Consider the following 23,391-nt stretch of genomic DNA (forward strand, 5'->3'; position numbering starts at 1 on the left):
GGGGGAGGAGCTCTGGGCACCCAACCACTCCACTCCAGAGACTGCCCAAGCAACAGAAGGCTGGCATTCAATAAGATTTGAAGTGCAGTTTGGCCTTGTCCTTCCCTCCTCCCCTCTTCCACCACCTCACCCAGTGCTTCCCTCCTCCACCATCCCTCCCGGGCTACCTTGGCAGTTATCCCCCTATTTCTGTGACTAATTAATAAAGAATGCATGAATTTGAAACAACAATGACTTTATTGCCTCTGCAAGCGGTGATCAAAGGGGAGAAGGGAGGGCGGTTGGCTTACAGGGAAGAACAGTGAACAAAGGAGGTGGATTTTCATCAAGGAGAAAGAAACAGAACTTTTACAGTGTAGCCTGGCCATTCATGAAACTGGTTTTCAAAGCTTCTCTGATGCGCAGCGCGCCTTGCTGTACTCTTCTAACCACCCTGGTGTCGGGCTGCGTGTAATCAGCGGCCAGGTGATTTGCCTCAACCTCCCACCCCACCATAAATGTCTCCCCCTTACTCTCACAGATATTGTGGAGCATACAGCAAGCAGTAATAACGATGGGAATATTTGTTTTGTTGAGGTCTAACTGAGTCATTAAACTGCACCAGCACACTTTTAAACATAGGCATTTCAACATCCCCAACTGTTGTTTTCTGGTCTGGAATGTAAGTCCCTTGCTGCAGCCATTCAGATAGACCAGAGTTTCTGAAGATGCGAGCGTCATGTACCTTTCCCGGCCATCCCACGTTGATGTTGGTGAAATGTCTCTTGTGATCCACCAGTGCCTGCAGCACCATTGAAAAGTACCCCTTTCGGGTTTATGTACTGACTGCCTTGGTGCTCCAGTCCCAAGACAGGGATATGCATTCTGTCTATCGCCCCACCAGTTAGGGAATCCCATTGCAGCAAAGCCATCCACTATGACCTGCACATTTCCTAGAGTCACTACCCTTGCTACCAGGTTAGTCATTGCCTTGGCTACTTGGATCACAGCAGCCCCTATGGTAGATTTGCCCACTCCAAATTGATTCCTGACTGACAAGTAGCAGTCAGGTGTTGCAAGCTTTCAGAGGGCTATCACCACTTGCTTCTCAACTGTCAGGGCAGGTCTCATCTTGATATTCCTGCACTTCAGGGCGGGGGAAAGCAACTCACACAGTTCCATAAAAGTGGCCTTATGCATGCAAAAGTTGCACAGCCACTGGGAATCATCCCATACCCACAACACTATGGGGTCCCACCAGTCTGTGCTTGTTCGCCAGGCCCAGAATCAGCATTCCACTGTATCAACCAGCCCCATTACCACCATGATGTCCAAATTGCCAGGGCCCGTGCTTTGAAAGAAGTCTGTGTCCATGTCCTCATGACTCTCGTCACTGTGCTGCTGTTGCCTCCTTGCCTGCTTTTGCAGGTTCTGGTGCTGCATATACTGCAGAATAATGTGCAAGATGTTTACAGTGCTCGTAACTGCCACGGTGATCTGAGCGGGCTCCATGCTTGCCGTGGTATGGTGTCTGCAGGAGAGCAGAGTGGCAGCGGAAGCGTGATGATGGTTTGCAGCCCTATTGTACCGTCTGCTGCCGGAGCAGGAGAGCAGAGTGGCAGCAGAAGCGGTTGTTCGACGACGATGGTTTGCAGCCCTATTGCACCATCTGCTGCCGGAGCAGGAGAGCAGAGTGGCAGCGGAAGCATGACGATGTTTGCAGCCCTACTGTACCATTTGCTGCCAGCAGCACCCAGGACACAACAACGGTGGCTGAGTCGAGAGGGCTACACACTTGCCATGGTATGGCGTCTGTGCAGAAAAAAGCGTGAAACGATTGTCTCACGGAGGGAGTGGCGACTGACATGTACCCAAAACCACCTGCAATAATATTTTTGCCCCAGCAGGCAGTGGGAGCTCAACCCAGAATTCCAATGGGTAGTGGAGACTGCAGGAACTGTGGGATAGCTACCCACAGTGCAATGCTCTGAAAGTCAACACTAGCCTCGGTACTGTGGACAAACTCCACCGACTTAATGTGCTTAGTGAGGACACACACAAATGACTGTATAAAATCGCTTCCTAAAAATTGACTTCTATAAATTCGACATAATTTCGTAGTGTAGACACAGTCTGCAGACCTCCATGGACCACAGGTTGCAAACCACTGCTCTAAGGAACTATATTTTATTGTCTTCTCCTGACCTTTAATTAATACATATTTAGAAATCTATATCTAAATGAACTCACTGGGGCAGAGTTCATTCCTATTGTGTGGAAGGGCATGTCTGTTTCCGGGGATTATTGGTACACTGTAGCTGTAGGGGGCAAAGGAGTCAGCCAATGCATAGGCAAGTGTCAGCTTGTTAGTGTCACCTCTGACTGCAAGGCTCTCCAGTCCTTCTAAATCAAGCTACTTCTTTTCCTGGCACAAGTGTTCCATTCATAGCTTAGTTCAGGAAATGTGTAATAGCCATTACAATGTGGCTTGTAAGATGTAATTAAATTTAAATGACAGGAAAGGAAAATGTACTCTAATTGTTCACTTTCCTTGTAAAGATCAGTTGCTGTATGCAGCTTTGTGTGAAGAGTTCACCTAATGTAGAGCAGCGTATTTGCACCAGCTTTAGGGGAACTTGCTAGGGCTATGTCCTAGCTGTAGGAAGGAGGACAAGGTAGTTTATCCTCCCTCTACTTTACAGTACAAGTTTAGAAACAATTGTATTCTCTTATAGCAAAAGTAACTATAGTATAGTGGGTTTGAGAAGTCTATCAATATGGTGAAATATTTAGCATATAGAAAAAATATTGATATCTTTTCCAATAAAATGAACAATGCTGTTGGAAATCAACACAAACACAATATCAAAGATTTCTATAGTAAATGACAATGCAACTTGGTATCTCTAAAAGTGCACGATTCTGGGGGAATTTAGAAATAAATAGGGTACATTTTCAAACAATTCAAGAGTCATACGTTGACTGCATGAAATACCATATCCTGTAGGAGATCTGTGCCTTTAACAAGCAGCATGTCTCCAGGTTAACTTTTAAAAAAAGTAAGTTACAGAAGACAACATGAACATTAGAGTGAACATATAAACTGAAGTCTTTTTTCTTTCCGTATCTAATTAGCTCATAACCACTGAAGATTTCTGTCCATCTCTACAGTTTGTTCTACATGATGGAAAAAAGAAGTCTTAAAAGATGTAAAATATGTACATTAGCATAGCAGTCCTGAGACTGAGTCCTGAGTTTTCAGGAATCCTTGTCAAAGCCAGTTCCCCTTTAAATACTTTGAACTTTAAAGCTCTTATTTGTCATGTAAGTACGTGTTTCCTGTTTTCACATGATAGTTCTACGGATTACATTTTTAAAGCCTTCTACCTCATTCATAATTTCCTTTGAAACTGGAAAGTTTTCTTTCTTTGAAAAATCATGGATTCACTTTTTTTTTACCCCAAATAAAAACAATCTGATGAGGTATTATGAGTGAATATGAAAGATCTTTTTGAACGTCTTCTTGAAGTTCTCATTACAGAGGGGATAGATGAATGGATTTAAGGTGGAGTTCACATAACCAAGCCAAATAGTGAACATATGTAAACTGTAGTTGCAACAGCTTTGACAACAGGCTATTACCATAAACAGCACAAAATAGGGAATCCAGCACACCATAAAGGCTGCCATTATAAAACCCAGCTGCTTGGCTGCTTTCCTCTCCCTGTTCACATGCACCCCTTGCATAGACTGGGTGCGCAGTCTCCACCAGGTGCTCTTCAGGTAACTGAGGCCTGCAGAGTCTTTGTTAGTGTTTGCCTCAGCACTAGAAGCTGCTGGGATCAGGGTGAGATCGGAGTCATTTTTACAGGAGGCCCCCTCAATGAAAGTGTGTTCATCTGATGTGTCACTTAACTCTGGAGCCTGTGAGCAAGACCCCTTCTTGACAGGCACATACTTCATTCCCACTTTATCTGGTCCTAGCTGAGTCTTGGCAATGGCAAGGGGAAAACAGCTCAGTTTTACTACCTTGCTGTCACCTTCTGTAATGAGAGCCTTTGGGGGTTTGTCAAAGCTGCTGAGTTCAAGCTTTGCCCCCATACTTTTGGACTGAGGGACGTAGAGATTTACATTACAGCAAGGGTCTACAGAGCTTCCTTTTGAAAGACCTGTGCTTATATCTTTATTTGGCTTTTGGTGGCAAATGGTTTGCTTTTCCTGCACCTTATCACGATGTATACTTTTGCTTTCTGAGAAAGACCGAAACGATCCATTGATTAGCTCTCGGTGCTGACAGTGTTTCCGGACAGCCTTGTATATTTTTGCATAGAACCATAACATCAGGAAAGATGGGACATAGAAGTTGACAATGGCCGTCAACACTTTAAACCAGGTGACTGTGGAGAACTCTGTTTCACAGGTCCCTTCTTCCACTTGCCGTTCCCCACCATTGGTAAAAGTACGCCAGCCTAGAATTGGTATGATCCACAGAAAAGAAATCAGCCAAGCTCCAGAAATCATCACCAAAGCTCTACTTTTGGTCCGGTACTTGAGATACTTGAGTGGTTGCTGAACTGAACGGTAACGATCTAGGCACAATATAAAAAGGTTGAAGATGGAGGCTGTGGAGGCTACATAATCCATTGAGAGCCAGAACTGACAGGCTGGTCTGCCCAGTACCCATCTGTGCTTCAGTAGGTACATAATGTTCAGTGGCATAACAGCTGCACCAACTATAAGATCCGCAACTGATAGGCTGACAATGTACAAGTTCCCAACTGTATGCAGCTTTCTTTCTATTTTTACTGCATATAGGACCAAAATATTCATGATGACTGTAATCAGTGAGATGCTCCCCAGGGCCATCCCTAGCGGGATTGGGTGAGCCTCTGTTGAGTTCTTTGTTTCACACATCTTTTGCTCAAGGTCACAGAGGAGAAATCAGGGCAGCTGTCAGGATCCTGGTAATGCACTCTTGTTTACAAGCGTGGTTGAGTTTATGGTGTGTTGCGTTCTGGTTCTTTTGGTGACTCTGTAAGAGAAAAAAAATAGCATCATAGAAATGTAAGACTATAAGGGACTTAAAGAGGACACCTAGTCCATCTCCCTGCCTCTCTCCCCAGCTGACGTAGGACCAACTAAACCTAGACCATCCCTGACAGGTGTTTATTTAACCTGCTCTTCAAAGCCTCCAATGACAGGGATTCCACAACCTCCTTTGATTCAATAATTGCAATAAAATAAAAAGAATACTTCACACTTTAGCATAATATCTCCCCTTTGACAGGGCTTTTCAAACATTAATCAATTTTAACTAAGGCTTGGAAAGGTCAAGTGAGCTGTATGAGGAATATATATGGTCTTATTGATGTTAACAACTTTACCTGGGATTCTATAGGTCTGAAGAATATTCCACAATATATGTCTGTGCAGGCTGTCAGATAAGTCTGAAAGTCAGTGAAACTGGTGATAGGGAGGAGGTGAGGGGGAAGCTGCCATTCTAGACATCCTTTGATGATTATCTTTAGTGTAAATGTCTGATCTACACACGATCTCTTGGGCCTGAATCCAGCTAGTTCTTCTCTAATCTTTACATCCACTGCCTCTTTCATCCTATGTAGTATCATGCTGCAGAAGATTTTCCCTACAACAGAGAGTAGTGTAACTCCTCTCTAGTTACAGTCAGTGAGATCACCCTTTTCAGGCATTCTGACAATGATTCCACATTTTGACTGGTCAGGAAGGGTCTCTTTTTTCAGACTTCATTCAACAGTTCTGTCAGTTTTGTTAGGGTGGTTATACCAACTGCTTTTAGCATTTCTGCTGTGATTTGATCATCTCCTGCTGCTTTGTTTTTCAGCTTCTTGATTACAGCCTATATTAGTTATCAGCATCACTACATCACTAAGGCCATTATGGAAATGCAAAGTGCTCTGTAAGGGGGAATAATCAGACAGAGAAGTTCAAAGTGGGTACTTGTGTGAAATAGGGTTCCCTTCTAAATCTGGTGCTGTTTGGCATTACCATAGATTGGTTAATGAAGAAGTGTATTAGCAACACACACACTGGTATAACATGGGTAGATGGAAAATGCCTTGAAGATCTAGACTCTGCTGATGATATTGTGCTATTGAGAAACACTCTGAAAAGCTACAATCAAAGACAGATAATCTGGCAACAGCAGCCAGGCTGGGCTCAGAATCAGTTATGCTGAAACAAATATCCTCAAAACCCAGATGTCAAGTAGCAACATTACATTAGAAGGCTAAAACATCAAGAAAGTAGTATATTTTTTCTACTTGGGCAGCACCTTGTTAGCCAATGGAGACTTGTAGGAAGTGACATCAAGAATAGGAAAGGCATCCACAGCATTCACTAAACCCAACAACATATGGAAATCAAAGATATACAGCATAAGAACAGAGTTATCTCAATTATTTACTATCAGGTTCTCATAATTCTGATCCGGATATTTGGGGAAGAAACTTTCAGTCCATCCAGATTTCCAGTTGAATATATTTTATTTAATTAACTGATTGAAAAGAAAGTAACATAAGCTGCCTACAAATAACAAAATGAAAGTAGATGGATATCAGATAATCCATTAATTTAATTATTGGTCTGATCCGTGTCAAATAAACCAATAATTCCTCATAAGCTTTATCTGATAGTTGAATAAGACTGCTGCCCTCCCAGATTATCAGCCCAAAATAATAAGGCATTACCAATCACAATGCCAATTCATAATTTATGTTCTAGCCAAATGGCTGATACTGGGAGGGTCAAATCACTCCTAACAGTTACATGAAAGGTTCCAAATTGAGATGACACAATTTACTAAATTTTAAAATTCAAATAAAAAATGCTGGTGAAAACAAGATTTCTCAAGATTAATAAATAAATCCCAATCTGTAAAATATACATGTGTGATCTTATATGGGCTTTGGCAGAACTGAATTTTGTAAAAAACAAAACAAAACAAAAAGATGGATAATATGTTTATTTTTCAGCATTTTTTATTTTTACTAATTTAAATTTTCACAGTTGTGGGAAATTGGGGGTGTCAGAGAAAAGGGATGGTCAGGCAATAATTCTCTGACAGTAGATGCTGGGATTCAAAAGTTAAAGCTTTAACTCAAAGCTTTTACTCAAAAGTTAAAATACAAATCCTCAACATTACTTGCCAAAATATACAATGTAAATATCTTTAAATCAAACTCTAATAAGTGCTCAATCAGCATTTTTGCTTACTTTGCCTATTTGAAATTTCAGTTATCATTCATGGAAATATTTTTTTCATCAGTTTGTGTATGGTGAAATCTGTTTACTGATATTTACCAATTAAAACTCTAATCCTTCTAAGCTAGTGTTATAGAAAGTGAAATTATTTAACCTAGGGTTGTTTTAGGTGTTTGAAAAGCTATCCTACAGGAACTGTTCTCAAATAATTTCCCTTGGTCTAACCACAGACACTCCTGCATGCACACATACCAGATGCCTGTCGGAGTTAAAAAACAACAACAGTGCAAGAATGAGGTAGAGGTGTCCCTCTGCTAATAAAAACTGAAAAAAGAAGACAAACCCCAAAAGCTTGTTATATCCATTTAGCTTACCTCAGTAAGAAACTGATTTAAGCTATTTGGATATAAGCCAGGTTTAAATGAATCCAAGAGCATTCCATAGCAAGATTTTGCACCAGTTTAACTAAATCTCTAAACCTCTTAGGCTACGTCCACACTACAGGATAAATTCGAATTAGCTTAAACCGATTTTATAAAACAGATATTATAAAGTCGATTGTGCGCGTCCACACTAGGCACATTAATTCGGTGGTGTGCGTCCATGGTCCGAGGCTAGCGTCGATTTCTGGAGCGGTGCACTGTGGGTAGCTACTGTAAAATAATGAGGCCAATAACGTCGATTTGTGTCCACACTAACCCTAATCCGATATAGTAATATCGATTTTAGCGTTACTCTTCTCGTTTTGTAGGAGTATAGAAATCGATTTTAAGAGCCCTTTAAATCGATATAAAGAGCAGTGTGGTGTGGACGGGTGCAGCGTTAAATCGATTTAACAGCGTAATGTAGACCAGGCCTTAGTTAAATCAGTTCAAACTTGTGCATAGACAAGGCCTGAGCAGCTAAGGGCAGGCAGCACTGGATACACACTATAACCTGGTTGCTCTCAGTGTCTGAGAAACTGTTTGTCTTGAATAGGGAATTATTTTTATTTGTCTAGTACTTTTAGCAAGTGAGGCATAGAATCTTAATTAAATTCAGTGAATCTTCTTCCTTAGAGCTGAATTAGACATTTTAGTGCCCTGGCTGAGCAAGCTAGGGTGACCAGACAGCAAATGTGGAAAATTGGGATGGGGGTGGGGGGTAATAGAAGCCTATATAAGAAAAAGATCCAAAAATCGGGACTGTCCGTATAAAATCAGGACATCTGGTCACCTTAGAGCAAGCATATTTGTGCACCCTACGATTTTTTTAAAATTATATGAGTTAGGATATTATAGAGTAATGACAATGCATTTATTTTTGTGTATCGATACAGCACGTAGACAAAGAAGCTACTGTATAATTATTTTAGGTGCTACATTAATTTTCACACAATTCTTCGCAACCTTAGAATATCTTCATATATAACCTTTAAGTAAACTCATTGATAGGCACTGGAAAAAAAAACATGGATTGAAAATAATTGTAACATAAATATGGATACTACAATGGCTGAATAGCATGAAACATTCAGAAAGACAAAATTGCATTTCTGTTTTATAAAAAAATTATACAGGTGGTTTTCCATCACCTCACAGTGAGCCTGTGACTAGAATAAGCAGTCACCTCTCTCAATGACACATCTGAGGTGAAGGATTATAGCAGCATAGCTTATTTGTATAAGGCCAGTGTGGGAAATATCATTCGGTTGGGGAAGCTATGTTGTGAAAGCTGATAAGAGGCCAAAGTACGGAGACAGAAGAAAGTATATGGCTGTGGTGATTGTGAAATCAGATTATGCTGTGTTTCAGTGTGTGACAATGCTAATGCCATGGTTACAGTGGCTAGATGGACATAACACTGAGGTGATGGTCCTGGTCTCGTAGAGAAGTGTGTCAAGAACAGACTGGCTGGGCCACAGCCCAGAATGCTACAAACACAGGTCACAGTGGACATGTTTCTTCAGTAGTGCATAGCTCACCAGCAGCCCCACTCTAGATCTGCTCCCAAGGCAGATTTCCGTATTGGTCTCTTCCCCCGTACACTAAAAGCCTGTGTTTTATCTGTCTGGACACAACTGAAAAAGAAAAGCCAAGGTGTGTTCAGCATCCTGGGCCAGTCTGCCCTGAAGGTGTCAATTCCCTGATGTGTGAGTGCGCCAGTTAATGGAGCATTATACCAGTGGATCAGAGGGAGGCTCCCTATTCTGTTCTCTGTAATAACAATTGAATCAGGCTAGAGCAGCAACAAGTGTGGGCACATCACAGTAACAGAAACACACAGCTCCAGGAGGGAGCAGGGCTTGTGTGTTGACTAAAGGCATGTTTTACTTGTGCAGTGTTTACTTTCTGTTTCTAGGGTTGCTTCCCCTAACTGTAAATCACAAGCAGCCCCTTCAGTTTTTTTGCCTGAGCATAGAAGCCCCTCTGCCCCCTCACCTTATTTTTGCAAATAGTGCAGGTGGCTCATTCTGTTGGGGCTTTGCCCTCTGCCACCATCTTGCAGAGCCTCATCCCTGGGCTGAACCTGGCTCCTGCCCTCCCCCCCCAGTTCTGCTCCTTGGCCCCTCTCCTGTCCCTGATTCCAGCTATTTGACACCCCCACACACCCACTTAGTCAGTTTCCACCCCCTGCTCAGACCCTTCCCATCATCCCCCCCTCCCGATTTGCCCCCAATGGGCGTGCTCAGTAGAAGCTAAGCAGCACTCAGAACCCTGCCTGCCTGCCGCCCCGCCAGGGTCCTAGTCCTGGGGAGCCTGCTCCAGCTGGGGTCACTGGGCCCGATTCTGCAGGCTGCCCCATTTTTGCATCCCCAGCAGCGCTGTGCCCTGGGCGGCTGCCCTACTCACCCCTTCCTAGTTATGGCTCCAGTCTTCCTGCTCAACAGTAATCATCTCTTCTCTACCTCAGCATTAAGATTCTGCAGGAGACCTTGGTGAGCTGCAGCTATCTGCATGCCATTTATTTGGGCATCTTCTAAACTTTCAGTAACCCAGGAGACTAGATTAAAGTGTACACAATGAAATGGGAGCTGGCTGACACCGGCACAGCTGGAATTTTAATTTTTAGTTTGCTAAACAGCCACAGGCACAGAAGCCACTGACATAAAAGTCTATGGCTGCTGATAGACAGATGTCTGGTTTCTGAAACCCCCAGATATTTTGCAATTTAATCATTTGTATAGAGAATAACAAAACATTTCCCCCCATATTGTGTGGAGGCTGGGCTAGCTGTCTGAGTACATAGCCAGCGGCCAGAAGGGTTTGTAGTCCGGTAGCTAGCCTAAGCCACTGCCCCTGGTGCCACCAGCTACACTGCTATTTGTAGCAGGCTAGCTTGAGTGGAGTTAGTGCTGGCACATCTACCACACCTCCCAGCTCAAATGTAGACATAACTATAGTTACTATTTTAAAATACAAACTTCTGAGCATATGTCCCAATTCAGGAGGGTACTTAAACTAATTTTAAGCATATGAGTAAAACATAGGCAGATACTTAAGTACCCTCCTGAATTAGGGCCATGTTTATTGCTAGCACTGCCCTGCCACATGTCAGTGAATGCATAAGGTGGTTTCTTAAAAAATTAATTGTGAACAATGTTTTCAATGAAACTCTCTATATACATTTTCTGTTAGTGAGAGTCAATGGAAAGCTCTTTGAGCATAAGCAGGCAGATGTATTGTACACACAACCCCTATCAGATTGTTCTCTGCATATGTGTGTGCTTAGGTTCACTGGGAAAACAAAACAATCAGCTTGTTGAAGTAGATGTGGTTTATAGGTGAAAATTAAGAGAAACACATTTTGTTATTATTGTTACAAATACAAAAATAAATAGGACTGTGGATTTTGAACACCAGAACTAATCATTTTAAGACATGACATAAGACTACAAAGCACTAGGTGAATAGTAAAGTATCTAGTGTCTAATGACTCGGACAGAAATAACACAAGGGAATAAATCATTGTGGTGACTATAGTAAGCAAGGAGAGCTGATTGTGGAATTTGTCACAGAGGAAGGCCTTAGGGCTAATTTTTCCCAGGTAGGTAAATTTATTTGTGCCTGGAAAATGCATGCAAATTTGGACCAAGACAGTTATGCATTTGGACACACCAAACTCATCTGCACTTCTGGTTACACAGATTTGTGTATGGATTAGTGATCTAGATTAGGGGTTCTCAACCAGGGGTACACAGAGGTCTTCCAAAGGGCATGTTAACTCATCTAGATATTTGCCTAGTTTTACAACAGGCTACATGAAAAGCACTAGCAAAGTCAGTTGAAACTACAATATCATACAGACGACTTGTTTATACTGTTATATATACTATATACTGAAATGTAAGTACAATATTTATATTCCAGTTGATTTATTTTATAATTATATGGTAAAAATGAGAAAGTAAGCAATTTTTCAGAACTAGTGTGTTGTGATACTTTTGTATGTTTATTTCTGATCTTGTAAGCAAGTAGTTTTTAAGTGAGGTAAAACTTGAGGGTAGGCAAGACAAATCAGACTCCTGAAAGGGGTACGGTAGTCTGGGAAAGTTGAGAGCCATTGATCTAGATGCACAACAGTAAGTTTTTCTTCATGTGGAACAGGTGCAATGGCATTTGGCAAGTGAGGCTAATCTACCCACCTTAGCAAATCTGGCTCAAATGGGAAGAGCAGTGGAAACAGAATCTCAGGAAGAAAAACATGCTTAATTTTTAATATTATTCAATATGAAGGTCATATTCTGACCTGACACTCATTTATGTACACAGTTTTGCATGAGCTATCAGGAGTGAGTGACAGACTCTACACACAAAGACAACAGTTATGCACAAGGTGTGCATCAACACCTTTTGCATGTATGATTACATGTGTGGACTCTCAAACCTAAAGGCAGAGGTTGTATATTGCAAGTTTGGCCTTTATAAACATTAATAATAATACCTAGCTCTTATACATAGCTTACATTTCTTCCATTTTTATTAGGGTGTAACAAGCACAATACCACAAAAGTTAATAAAGGAGACAAGGTAGAAAGAAAAAGAGGAAGAAAGGGGCAGCAGGTGGAGTAGTTCTCTTTCCTATAAAGATGGATAGTTATTGCTATTCATTTAGAGAAACTCTCTGCTTCTTTGATGCCTTTTACTCCCCCTCAGCTAACCGGAGGAACTGATATAGGGCCTAAGGTACCCTAATGATATTTTAAGCTTCTGAATGTCAGGTCAGAAGACCAACAATCTACTCCAAAGATTTATAAAAAACAAATCTTACCTGTGATGGTGACCTGCCACTTCCCTCCATTCTGGATAAGTCTAACAGGAAGTGTCTGTTTAGCTCATAAAAGCAACAGTGAAGGACATTAAACATCCGTGTGTGCATATGTAGGTCTATGATGTTTGCACAAATCTAACAAGTCATGTATGGATTTCTGATCCCAATTATTCTGGAGGTAGAGACAACAGATACTGCCCCATGCTAACTCCGTCTCTTTCATATTTCAGTAGCCAGTGCTGGAGTTGGAATCTCCAAACCCCTCTTCACAAGAAGTCAAGTTCCTCATTCCATAAAATTTGGACTCTTATGAACCAGTATGAGCTCTGGTGTTATAAAACAAACAACAGGTGTTGCTGCTGCAACTAGGGAGAGCAAATTTGCAAACAATGGAATATCTGCCCAAGAGAAAAATCAGATTCAGGGTAGTCTTTACGTTTCTGCCATGTTTTCTCCACATCATCCCTTCAGTTGGGTAGGAATGCCCAGAAGGAACACAGAATTTAGAGATCTAACCCAAGCTCTCAGCTTCCCCAGCTAGACATGGAAAACAGATGTCACCCTTTGTGCCTCCTAACCCACCCTGTCTTGCTACAACATATGCTCACAAATCAGACTGCCACTGGCTTCCCTACCACACCTATGTACTGCTCTCCTTCCACAGGGGCTAGGGGAATAGAGTGTGATTGATAACTGAGAAGGGGAGTTAATGCTTCAGGGATCCTCCAATGAAATTCGTGATAAGAACTGTAAAATGAAAAGATGATTCCAGCTGAATCCCACAATTAGAGCGGCAGCAGTGAGACATCTGACCTGAGTAGTTACTGCCCCTGCCTGCAAATGGAATAACTCTTTTAGCAGTACGTTGTTCCTGCATGTTAGGGGAATCTTGGCCACTCACTTAGTTTCCTGTCCACTTTGTACTCCTGGAGTGGTGCAGGTGTGCAGGCACTGGCCCTTAGAGCATCTCTTGCTTCAGTCATTTTTCCTGAGAAAGGATTGCAGGATCTAGCCCTTCAGCTCTCTCTTCTGCTCATGTATTTTCCATCCTTTCCCATTTTTTCCCTCAATGCAGACATTCACCCACCTTGATGTTTGAGAACAGAGTGGGGAGAAAAACAAAGTTTAAATTTGCACAGATCAGAAAAATCACTCACAGAAGTGATGTCAAAGCTATTAGTTATGTTTGAGAATATGCAAAATAAACTAGAAAAATGCATGTGCTTGCTGAAAAATATGTCCCCTTCCCCAACACAAACAAAAAACAGCACAGCTAGAAGCTGGTTGGAGCAGTTGAAGTCTGTGCTATTGCACTCTCTCTCTAGGTCCTTATATGGTCTTCATCACCATAGCAGCTAAGGGATCCACAGTCCCTCATGGATTTTATCTTCTCTCTTTCTCAGGGATGTGATGAACTATTATCCTCATTTTAAAGGGAACTGAGGTGAGATATAGGGTAGATTAAGTGATTTGTCTAAGGTCACCCAGGAAGTCTGTGACTGAGCCAGGAATTAAACCCAGGCCTCCGTCCTGTGTTCCATCCACTAGACCATTGTTCTCACCACAATGGCAGGGTACCCTAGACACTCAATTTAATTGAATTGCAAACTAAAGAGTGACTTCAGTCCTTAATCCTTATAACACAGCCTGAGCAGCCTTAATTTGTCCTTGACCTTTTTGATGTTTTGATGTTTATTGTAATAAACACATGTGTAGGCTAAGGCGCATAAAAAGCATTTTGTACAACTTATTTCTCAACACTTGCTACTGGTAGCAGTGCTGTGCCTGGAAATAAGTGTTCATAGTATCAGGCTCTAAAGTTGGACCTCAAATTGTTTACCCCAGTTTTTAGGCATATAAATGTCAAGGCTGGGTTAGGAGCACATCAGAAATTTGGGCCAAATGTTGCATCTTTGCTCTTGAGCAAATAGATTCAACCCCTGTTCCAGGAATTTGGTTGTTCTGTGGCTCTTGTATATACTGTTTGTACAACCTTGAGTTTGTATGCATACAGACGGCATTTCTGGAGCATGTTAATGAGGAAACAAGCCAAGACAATAGTTAACTAGCAGAGTTTCTCTGCACTCTCTCCTTCAATGTGACTATGACATTCCCAGCACATACTTCCACCTAATTGTCCTTTGATAAAGCAGGTTAAGCTCTTTCAAACAGTTCAAAAGCTGTAGTCAGAGAGGGAATGACTTACAACTTGATAAAGAACAAATACTGAATCTTTTTGCTGCAGTTCCCTGACAGCAGCTGTCCCTGCCTTCTCCACTACAGAATCCAACACCCCAAAGAGACTGCAGTTAAAGGGTTGAGATCTTCAGGATCATCTCACCCACACACTACTTGAAGAGCTCAAGAAGTTCAGCACTGTGACATGATGGTTTTACATTAGAAGCCAGATGGTGTTGGCTCTTGCTCAGCTGTGTGGGGAGGAGAGGCCTTTTGCTTTCCCTGCATCCCTTTCATAGCTAAACAATGGCTTTTCATAATGGAAGCCCCTGTACTGTGTGCCCTGGGAGAGAACAGACAGCATTCATTCCTGCTCCCCTCTCAGGGAATAAGTTTCTAAAGGGTGGGGAAGAGGAAGAATCATGTGATCTCCTCTCACTTTGCACTGGCCTGCAGAGCAGTCAGCGTACCAAGGAGAGCAGTAAGCTTCATCAGAATGAATGGTGCTGATTGTGCACATGGAATAGTGCTGGAAGATATTGTGCATGATGTTCCTCCCGGGGCAGTGCAGCTCCACACTGCCCTTTGCCTATGGCTTTAGTGCCTTCTAATTTTGCCCTCTGAAATAAAGTTGTATCACAACACATCAGTGCAATTCTATGTCATGAATGGCACAACATCCTGAAACTCAACTTTGTCCCTGGAAAATACATTGAAAATCAGTAGCCCTACATCATACTGTAATATCAAATGCAAATCACCCCCCTTGCCCTAAGCAATGATACCAACCCTTAACTGTATGTCTATAATACTGAACCAGTCTGCTTTAATATGTACTATTATTTATGCGCCCACAATAGCAGACAAGTGCTACTTATTATTTATGATTTGTATTATCTTAGTGCCTAGGGGTACTGCTCATATAACAGAATTTAATGAAAACGAACAGTCCAACGTCTTGGCCAGCTCTTTGGACTTCCTAAGTCCCCACCTTGTTTTAAAATGCCTGGATTCATTTTTACTGTCTATATAAAGCTTCCTTTACAAATGGAAATGAGCAAATGCAGCTTGTTTGTTATTGTTCCAGGATGGTATGTTCTCCTTGCCTTCCCCCTTAGCAGGTGTTGATCCTAGTGGGGGATGCTCAGCAAGTCACTGCTGACTCACTGCTGTAGGTGCAGCTCATTAAGCTCCACACTGGCTAGAAGCAGTGTGGGGGTAGATCTCTAGAAACAGGCAGTGTGGGTTGAATAGTCCTCAAGGAAGATCTTAGAGCAGCCAGAGCTGCAAAGAAGGACTGGACTGGAATTTTGAGTCTCTACATGAATCAAGCAAAACCCCAGGATGAGGCTAAGTTTTCACTATAAACTACATGTGTAGTTTGGCTTTGACTGAGAAAGTCACTTGCTCCCAGTGACCTTCTGTCCATGAAGCCATTAACACAGCGGATGATTAGATTCTCTCTCTCACACAGACTTGTTTCTAATCTCCAAAAATCAGTGAAATTACATTCTGCACACACTTGCTTTCAGGTTATGGTTCTCACAGAGGCTTGAGAAATGAGTGCTTTTAAAATACAACCATTTGTAATTTACTTAGTCTTGTTTTTCATTGATTCTTCATCATGCTGCAGGGCACACACTGATTGACAGCTAGAGTTTAGTATCATTTTACATGGCAAATGCATAGATGATAGAGCTAGAAGGGTCCACTGTGATCATTTAGTCTGACCTCTTGCGTAGCATAGCGAGGCCATAGAACTTCCCTGAATTAATTCCTGTTTGAACTACAGCATCTCTTTCTAGAAACACTAAAAAATTCCAGTGATGGACAATTCACCAAAACCCTTGGTAAGCTGGTCTAATGATTAATTGCCTTTGCTTCAAATTTTGTTCCTTATTTCAAGTCTAAATTTGTCTTTTTCAACTTCCAGCCATTGGATCTTGTCATACTGTGTCTGCTAGATTGAAGGGCCCTCTTATCAAAATTTTGTTCTCTCTGTAGGCACTTAAAGATTATGATCAAGTCAGCTTTTAACTTTCTCTTTGTTAGGCTAAATACATTAAGCTCCTTGGGTCTTTCATTATAAGACATGTTTTCAATTATTTAATCATTCTCATGGCTCTTCTCTGAGCCCTCTCTAATTTATTATCAACACCCTTTAATTGTTGAAACCAGAACTAGACACAGAATTCCAGTAGCTGTCTCACAAGTGCCAAATACAGGGGTAATATAACTTCTCTACTCCCACTCGATATTGCCCTGTTTACACATCCAATGACTGCATGCATTTGGTCACTGCTTTGCACGGGATCCCATGTTCAGCTAATGATCCACCATGATCACTGTAGTCAGCCAGCTCTCAATCTGGGTTTGACCATCATACATGTATATCTCTTGCACTGGGTTCCTCACCTCTCCTAGACAAAATCACTGCTTCCTGTAGGAGTTGGGCTCAGTTCTGGGGTCCTTTCTGAGTCTAATTATCTGCAGTCCCTGGTGCTGCTCCTGAGGTCTGTGACAGAGAGCAGACATCTAGAGCCCCTTGTGACGTTATTGCTATAAACTGGGACCATATAGAACATGGTTTGCAACCAAGGTCCTGTAGTGGCACCAAATCTTATGTAAAGGAGGTCATATAAGGTGTCTAAGACCAGGTTATTGGTTACTGGTTATGATTATGCTGTCTGTATGTCTGTATCATTTTGTAGTTGAAGTTATAAGTATTGACTGTATACTGTCTGTATTCCAAATTGGTGCTGTAGTTCTGGGTGACACCCCGGACAAGTTGGTGTTAGCTCTGCTTAGCCGGCTTGATGGCCCATTAAGGACCATCAGCTACACAATTGACCCATTGAGAGGAGGCAGATACGCCTTGTAACTCAGCAGGGTGTGCAGGAACTGGCCCATGTGACTGCAAACTCCATTTTGCTGTAATTTTCCACAGTAAGAACAAAGAAGTGTTCTTACACCTGTAAAAGCCTATATAAGGCTGATGCCTCATCTCCATCTTGTCTTCAGTCCTGCTTCTTACCTCTGGAGGGACTTTGCTACAAACTGAAGCTCTACACAAGGGACTGATGACCCATCCCAGCGGGGGATGTTCTCCAGAGACTTGATTTGAACCTGCAGTTTACTCCATCACTGCTACAAGCCTGAACTAAGAACTTTGCCATTACTGTATGTAATTGATTCCTTTTAACCAATTCTAACTCTCATCTCTATCTTTTTCCTTTTATGAATAAACCTTTAGATTTTAGATTCTAAAGGATTGGCAACAGCGTGATTTGTGGGTAAGATCTGATGTGTATATTGACCTGGGTCTGGGGCTTGGTCCTTTGGGATCGAGAGAACCTTTTTCTTTTACTGGGGTGTTGGTTTTCATAACCATTCATCCCCAGGACGGGTGGCACTGGTGGTGATACTGGGAGACTGGAGTGTCTAAGGAAATTGCTTGTGTGACTTGTGGTTAGCCAGTGGGGTGAAACCAAAGTCATTTTTGTCTGGCTGGCTTGGTTTGCCTTAGAGGTGGAAAAACCCCAGCCTTGGGCTGTGACTGCCTTATTTGAGCAATTGGTCCTGAATTGGCATTCTCAGTTGGGTCCCGCCAGAACCGCATCATCACACCCCTGTCTTCCTTAAACAAAGGATGGTGGGGGAGGGAAGGTTAGTCTCCATCTCAGGCTGGGCTCCTTCACAGTCTCTCTACTAAGCCAAACCTACCCCTCTGCTCTGTGACTAGCTTCACCTTTTCATGCTCTGCAGATGAACCTAATTAGCACAGAGTACAGGGATGCTCATTAGGCTTGCTGTCAATGGGATGGGAGTCAGTGCTTCCCAGGATAGTGTCCACCATTCTGTAAGCATGGTCTGTATTCTTGCTTACTAGCAGAGATGAAAGTAAGCTGGTATGGGCCTGTACGGCATACCAGTACAAAAAAGGTGCAGCAGCGTACCGACAAGGAAGTGGAGCATTCAGTGCTGGCTTATGTTCACTTCGTTTGGCTGCATAACAAACAGCTTAAACTCAGAGCTAATACAAGCTTGGAAAGGGAAAACTCACTGTCACATCTGTTGGTTGTTTCTCTCCCTCTCCTCCTCCAGCCAGGCTGCGGAAGGCGGCTAGGCTCTGCGCTTCCCCCCTGCCTTGCACTCAGCAGCAGCTGCAGTGGCTCCCCTCTAGTTTGTGACGGGGAGCAGGGGAATGGCTGAGGGAGAAGCCTGCTCAGGATGCCTGCCGCTTGCATAATAACAGTTTAAACTCAGCTGTTCCCTCCGTGGTTCAGGCCATAGGATTAGGAGCCATTTCTGGCATCCTCTTGTTAATTTCACTCACAGTTGTTGGGGTGTGTTTGTGTGTGTGACAGAGAGAGAGAGAGAGACAGAGAGACCAAGGCAGGGGCAGTTCTTTTCTGCCCCTTGGATGAGGGGCTCTCCAATAGTATAATACACAAAAAATACAATCCAAATCGGGAACCTTTCCAAGTTCAAATCTATCCCATTCCCTCCCCAGCAGAGGATCATGGTTGCGATACTCAAACTCCTTGCAATTCCGATCCGCGGCACCAGGACTCCCAGCTCCTGCCGTACCTCGCTCCATACCCAGCGGGAGGCTGAAATTGACAAAACTTATTCTAAGTATATTTCATGAAGGCTATTCTAATTGTCCTTCATTCACCCCTGCCTTCCCCCACTACTAGCCACCCGTTGGTGTGCCCCCTGCACCCTTTTATGTGCCTGGAAGGGAGATTAAATAATCCTTGATATCTGACTTGCTAGGAAATAGGGAGGGTCTAGGGCAGGCGGGGCACTGGAGGGCATGGCGCAGTGCGGCTCCTTGCCCCCCTCCTCCTGGCTGTGGTTCTTGCCTCCTTTACTTACTCCTTGGTAGACCCAGCCCAGTGCCAGGTGCAGCAGCAGCTGCTGGTTCTCTGCAGGCAGCAGACCATGGGGGCCGGTTGCTGCCTGTCAGCGGCAGGCTGCAGCTGCATTGTTTGTGACACATTCATACACATACATACTGTATGCATTACTGTCCTTGTGCAAGCAAGCGGCCACCCATTGCAGTGGCCAGGTGCATTTCTCCAGGCGTGCAGCCCATGGGTGGGGTGCTGGTGCGCTTTTGACGGGTGTGGGGACAGGGGAGACAGTGTTTCTGTGGCTAACACCTCAGGAACTTCTGCAAGAGCAAAGTCTGGCTGGGCACTGCCAGTGCATCTGTGGGCGCCCACCTTTTGGGTTGCTGCTAAATGATGTCCCCAGGAAAACTTCCAGCCTCAGCAGCTGCTGTTGCTCTCTCTGCTAGGTTGCGGGAAGGAGCCACACACAGGAGCTGCCCGGGAGGCATGGAGGAGATGGAGGTCCAGGGGGCACGCGGCAGCAACCACACACACAGCGATGCGGGGTGGCAGGTAGGGACTGCAGCTCCAAGGGGAACCACTACCTACAGCAAAGCTGCCCCAGTCCCCATTTTGGTCCTGGCATGTGGAAGGTGTGAGTGGGCCAGCGGGGGCAAGAAAGGGGAATCTGTGTGAGGGACTGGATGGAGCAAAGCATCATTATAGAAACTCCCACATTGGGACATACAGCTGATCTCACTGCTCTCCCTGTTGTCATGCCATGCCTTGAGATGAATGTGCTGCACGTCGGCCCTTTCCAAGCCACAGTTTCACATAGGGCATGGAATTCCACTGAGTATAAGAAGGTCCCACATATGAAATGAATGGCAAGTCTGCCACATGATGAATGGTAAGTGCAGTCCGTTTCACTGTAATGATGTTGTTCATCACACTGAATCCCCTTTCCCAGTCAGCGTTGCTTGCAGCAAGGGTGTCCACTGCAAGGACAAGTTTTTTAATGTTTTTTCCTCCAGAAGCCTTGAATTCAACAAATCCCAAGTGTGTTTCCTGTTGATTGATTCTCAGTTGATCAGCCAATGTTCTTATTTCCTTTTCTCCAAAGTGGGGATTCTCTGGATTCTCTTGCCATTTTTCAGGATTCAAAACCAACAAATTGTTCTTATAATTAAGTTCTTATAATTGGAAGCCCTTTCTTCACATGTGCTTTGATCAGCTTTGTTTGAGGCAGTTGTGAATAGTCTTGTCCTCATATTGTCAATGACTGCTTGAATGAATTGAGACGTGTTGATTCTGGGGTTTAATTTGCTGTTTTTGAATATCATGGATTGTTCAGCCTTCTGAGCTTCTTCAGAGTAAATCCCTGGGTCTATTTTTAGACTTTCGATTGTCTTGATGTATATTTGCATTAGGTTTTCTGCTTTTGGAATGGTCTTGTCTAGTTCTTGTAACATCGCAGACAAGTTCTTCAGTTCTGTCAGCACATCCAGCATTAAAGAAAGGTTTCTGATGAAATTTACAGAACACAGCTTTGAGTGTAGTCCTTGAAATTTAATACGTTCGCTTCCGACTCTTGACAGGTCTTGTGAGGCCGCCTTGAAGTGTTTTGCCGAAGCAGGATATGTTTGCCACACTGCATTGACTGCTTTCCATGTTGATGCTATCCACATTAAATTGAACACTTTGCCGATTTTTTGAAGTACAATGTGTAATTCATTGGCATGAGCACTCAGTTCACAAGAGTTTTTTGGTGACTGACAGTACAAGGAATATAATGCATCCAAAAAAGCCTAAAAGTCATTTGTACCTCCGGTGACTTCTAAAGCTTCATCAACAGCAAATTCCAGTCTATGGTTGAGGCAATGCCATAATATCACATTAGGAAAGTCCGTTTGTAGTAGTTTTCCAACACCAGCTTTGACTTCTAATATCACATTTGCGCTGTCACAAAAGCTGATCAACACTTCCAATAATAGTTCTTTAGTGAACCCACAACACAGCAAGTATTTCAAAATTTCCCCTTTAATTGGTGCTGCTGTTGCACTTTGCAGTTCTATCAAGTCCAGAGGAAATGTAAGTGGCCTCACAATGATGAGTCGAGTTTCCAGTGAGAATAGTCGATTCATCAACAAGTACTGTAATTTTTGCCTTATTGTTGATGATTTTGCTGACAATTCTCTTTTATTTCAGTGGCTATATGATTGATTGTATCTACACAAACTGTTCTACTGTGCAACAAATACCCCATTTCAATTCCGTTGATTTGCTGTAGGTCAATGAGGCTTTCCTGGTCACTGAGTGGTCGATTTGTTTTGGCAATGTAATAGGCTGTTTGGAATACACGGGCAGTAGTTTCAAATGGTGCTTCTTCACTTTGAGCATTCAGATTAAGAAGAGTTTCTTTTTTAGCCATGACTTGAATTTTTTCAGCCTCATGTGAGCTGCAGATTTCTTATGTTCATTTATTTTTTTGCGAAGGGAGGACAGCTCTGTCTCTTTATTCTTTCAGTACGAGGATATTTCACAAGAGGCTCAGTTTGGAGAGATGTTAACCCCTCTTGCAGAATGCAGCTTCAAATCAGAAATGTCATGACCTACTGTGCACCCAAGTTTACCGCCTGAAGCAAAAAACCAGTTGTTTTTCTTTTTAAACTCCTCAAATTGCATTTTTGATCATGCAGCAGGGTATGGTGGTGGAGTATCAGTTTTCTTACCCGGCAATTCAGCATTTTCATTTGTCTCCTCTCTTTGTGGTGGCTGTGGCTCACCACTGGGCAAAGTTGTAAAAGTGTCAGCGTTTTTTTCCCGTGGATGACTAGTTTCAGCTTCTTCATTTGTTGCTGTTCTTTTTGACTGACGATCCCCCATTTCCTCACTTTTACCTTTAAACATACCTGTTAGGGTCTATTGAATGTGTATCTTCTTAGGCAGCATTTTTTCCCCACTTACTGTCCTCCTGCTGTTAATTGCATGTCTGACAAGACTTGACCAATAAGAAGCGAGGCAGAGTGATTACTATGTGGCAGTATGGCACTCGAAAGCTAACGTTTGGAACAACTACGTGAACGTCTTCCTGTGAAAACAAAATCTTCTTGTCTTGCTTGACAGATCTAAATCTACTCTCATCCAGGTATCTTATAAATTTATATGTACAGTATGGATGGATCTCTCAAAAAAGATACCTCTTGAGTCTAGGAGTCGGACCAACAGCCCCCCTGGGGCAGAACATCATTAAGCAGCACACACATTAAGCAGAAGTTACTGAGGTGTTAGTAGCAGAAACACTGTCTCCCCTGTCCCCCCACCCCTCAAAAGGGTGCTGGCACCCTACCCATGGGCTGCGTGCCTGCAGAAATGTGCCTGGCTGCTGCAATGGGTGGCCGCTTGCTTGCAGAAGGACAGTAATGCATACAGTATGTATGTGTATGAATGTGTTACAAACAATGCAGCTGCAGCCGACCAGCAGCGACCCAGCTTGGCTGGGTCTGCCAAGGAGTAAGTAACGGAGGCAAAAACCACAGCCAGCGAGCCAGGAGGAGGGGGGCAAGGGGCTGCGCTGTGCCATGCCCACCAGTGACCTGCCTGCCCTAGACCCTCCCTATTTCCTAGTAAATCAGATATCAAGGATTGTTTAATCTCCCTGCCAGGCACATAAAAGGGTGCAGGGGGCACACCAATGGGTGGCTAGTAGTGGAGGAAGGCAGGGGTGAATGAAGGGCAATTAGAATAGCCTTCATGAAATATACAAGATACTTAGAGAAAGTTTTGTCAATTTCAGCCTCCGCATTCTGCAGAACACTGACAAAACAAAAAAGAGATCTGAGATCATGCCCCATGTCCTAAGGGCATTTCAGGTGTTTAATAGTAGTAGTAGTAGCTTTATCTTCTA

General features: G+C 43.1%; 1 protein-coding gene across 6 annotated transcripts in view; it reads right to left on the reverse strand.

Moving 5' to 3' along the window:
- Nucleotides 1–277: 277 nt before the first annotated feature.
- Nucleotides 278–23,391, reverse strand: part of HRH1 (histamine receptor H1) — a 367,533-nt gene continuing 344,419 nt past the window's right edge. For all 6 annotated transcript variants that reach the window (XM_050957840.1, XM_050957841.1, XM_050957838.1 and 3 more), the window contains one exon: nt 278–5,011. In XM_050957840.1, coding sequence (XP_050813797.1) covers nt 3,466–4,893 — 1,428 coding nt within the window. In that variant the 5' untranslated portion in view covers nt 4,894–5,011 and the 3' untranslated portion in view covers nt 278–3,465. The remainder of the gene's footprint in view (nt 5,012–23,391) is intronic.

Source organism: Gopherus flavomarginatus, chromosome 6 (assembly GCF_025201925.1).
Source record: "Gopherus flavomarginatus isolate rGopFla2 chromosome 6, rGopFla2.mat.asm, whole genome shotgun sequence".
Classification (NCBI taxonomy): domain Eukaryota; kingdom Metazoa; phylum Chordata; order Testudines; family Testudinidae; genus Gopherus; species Gopherus flavomarginatus.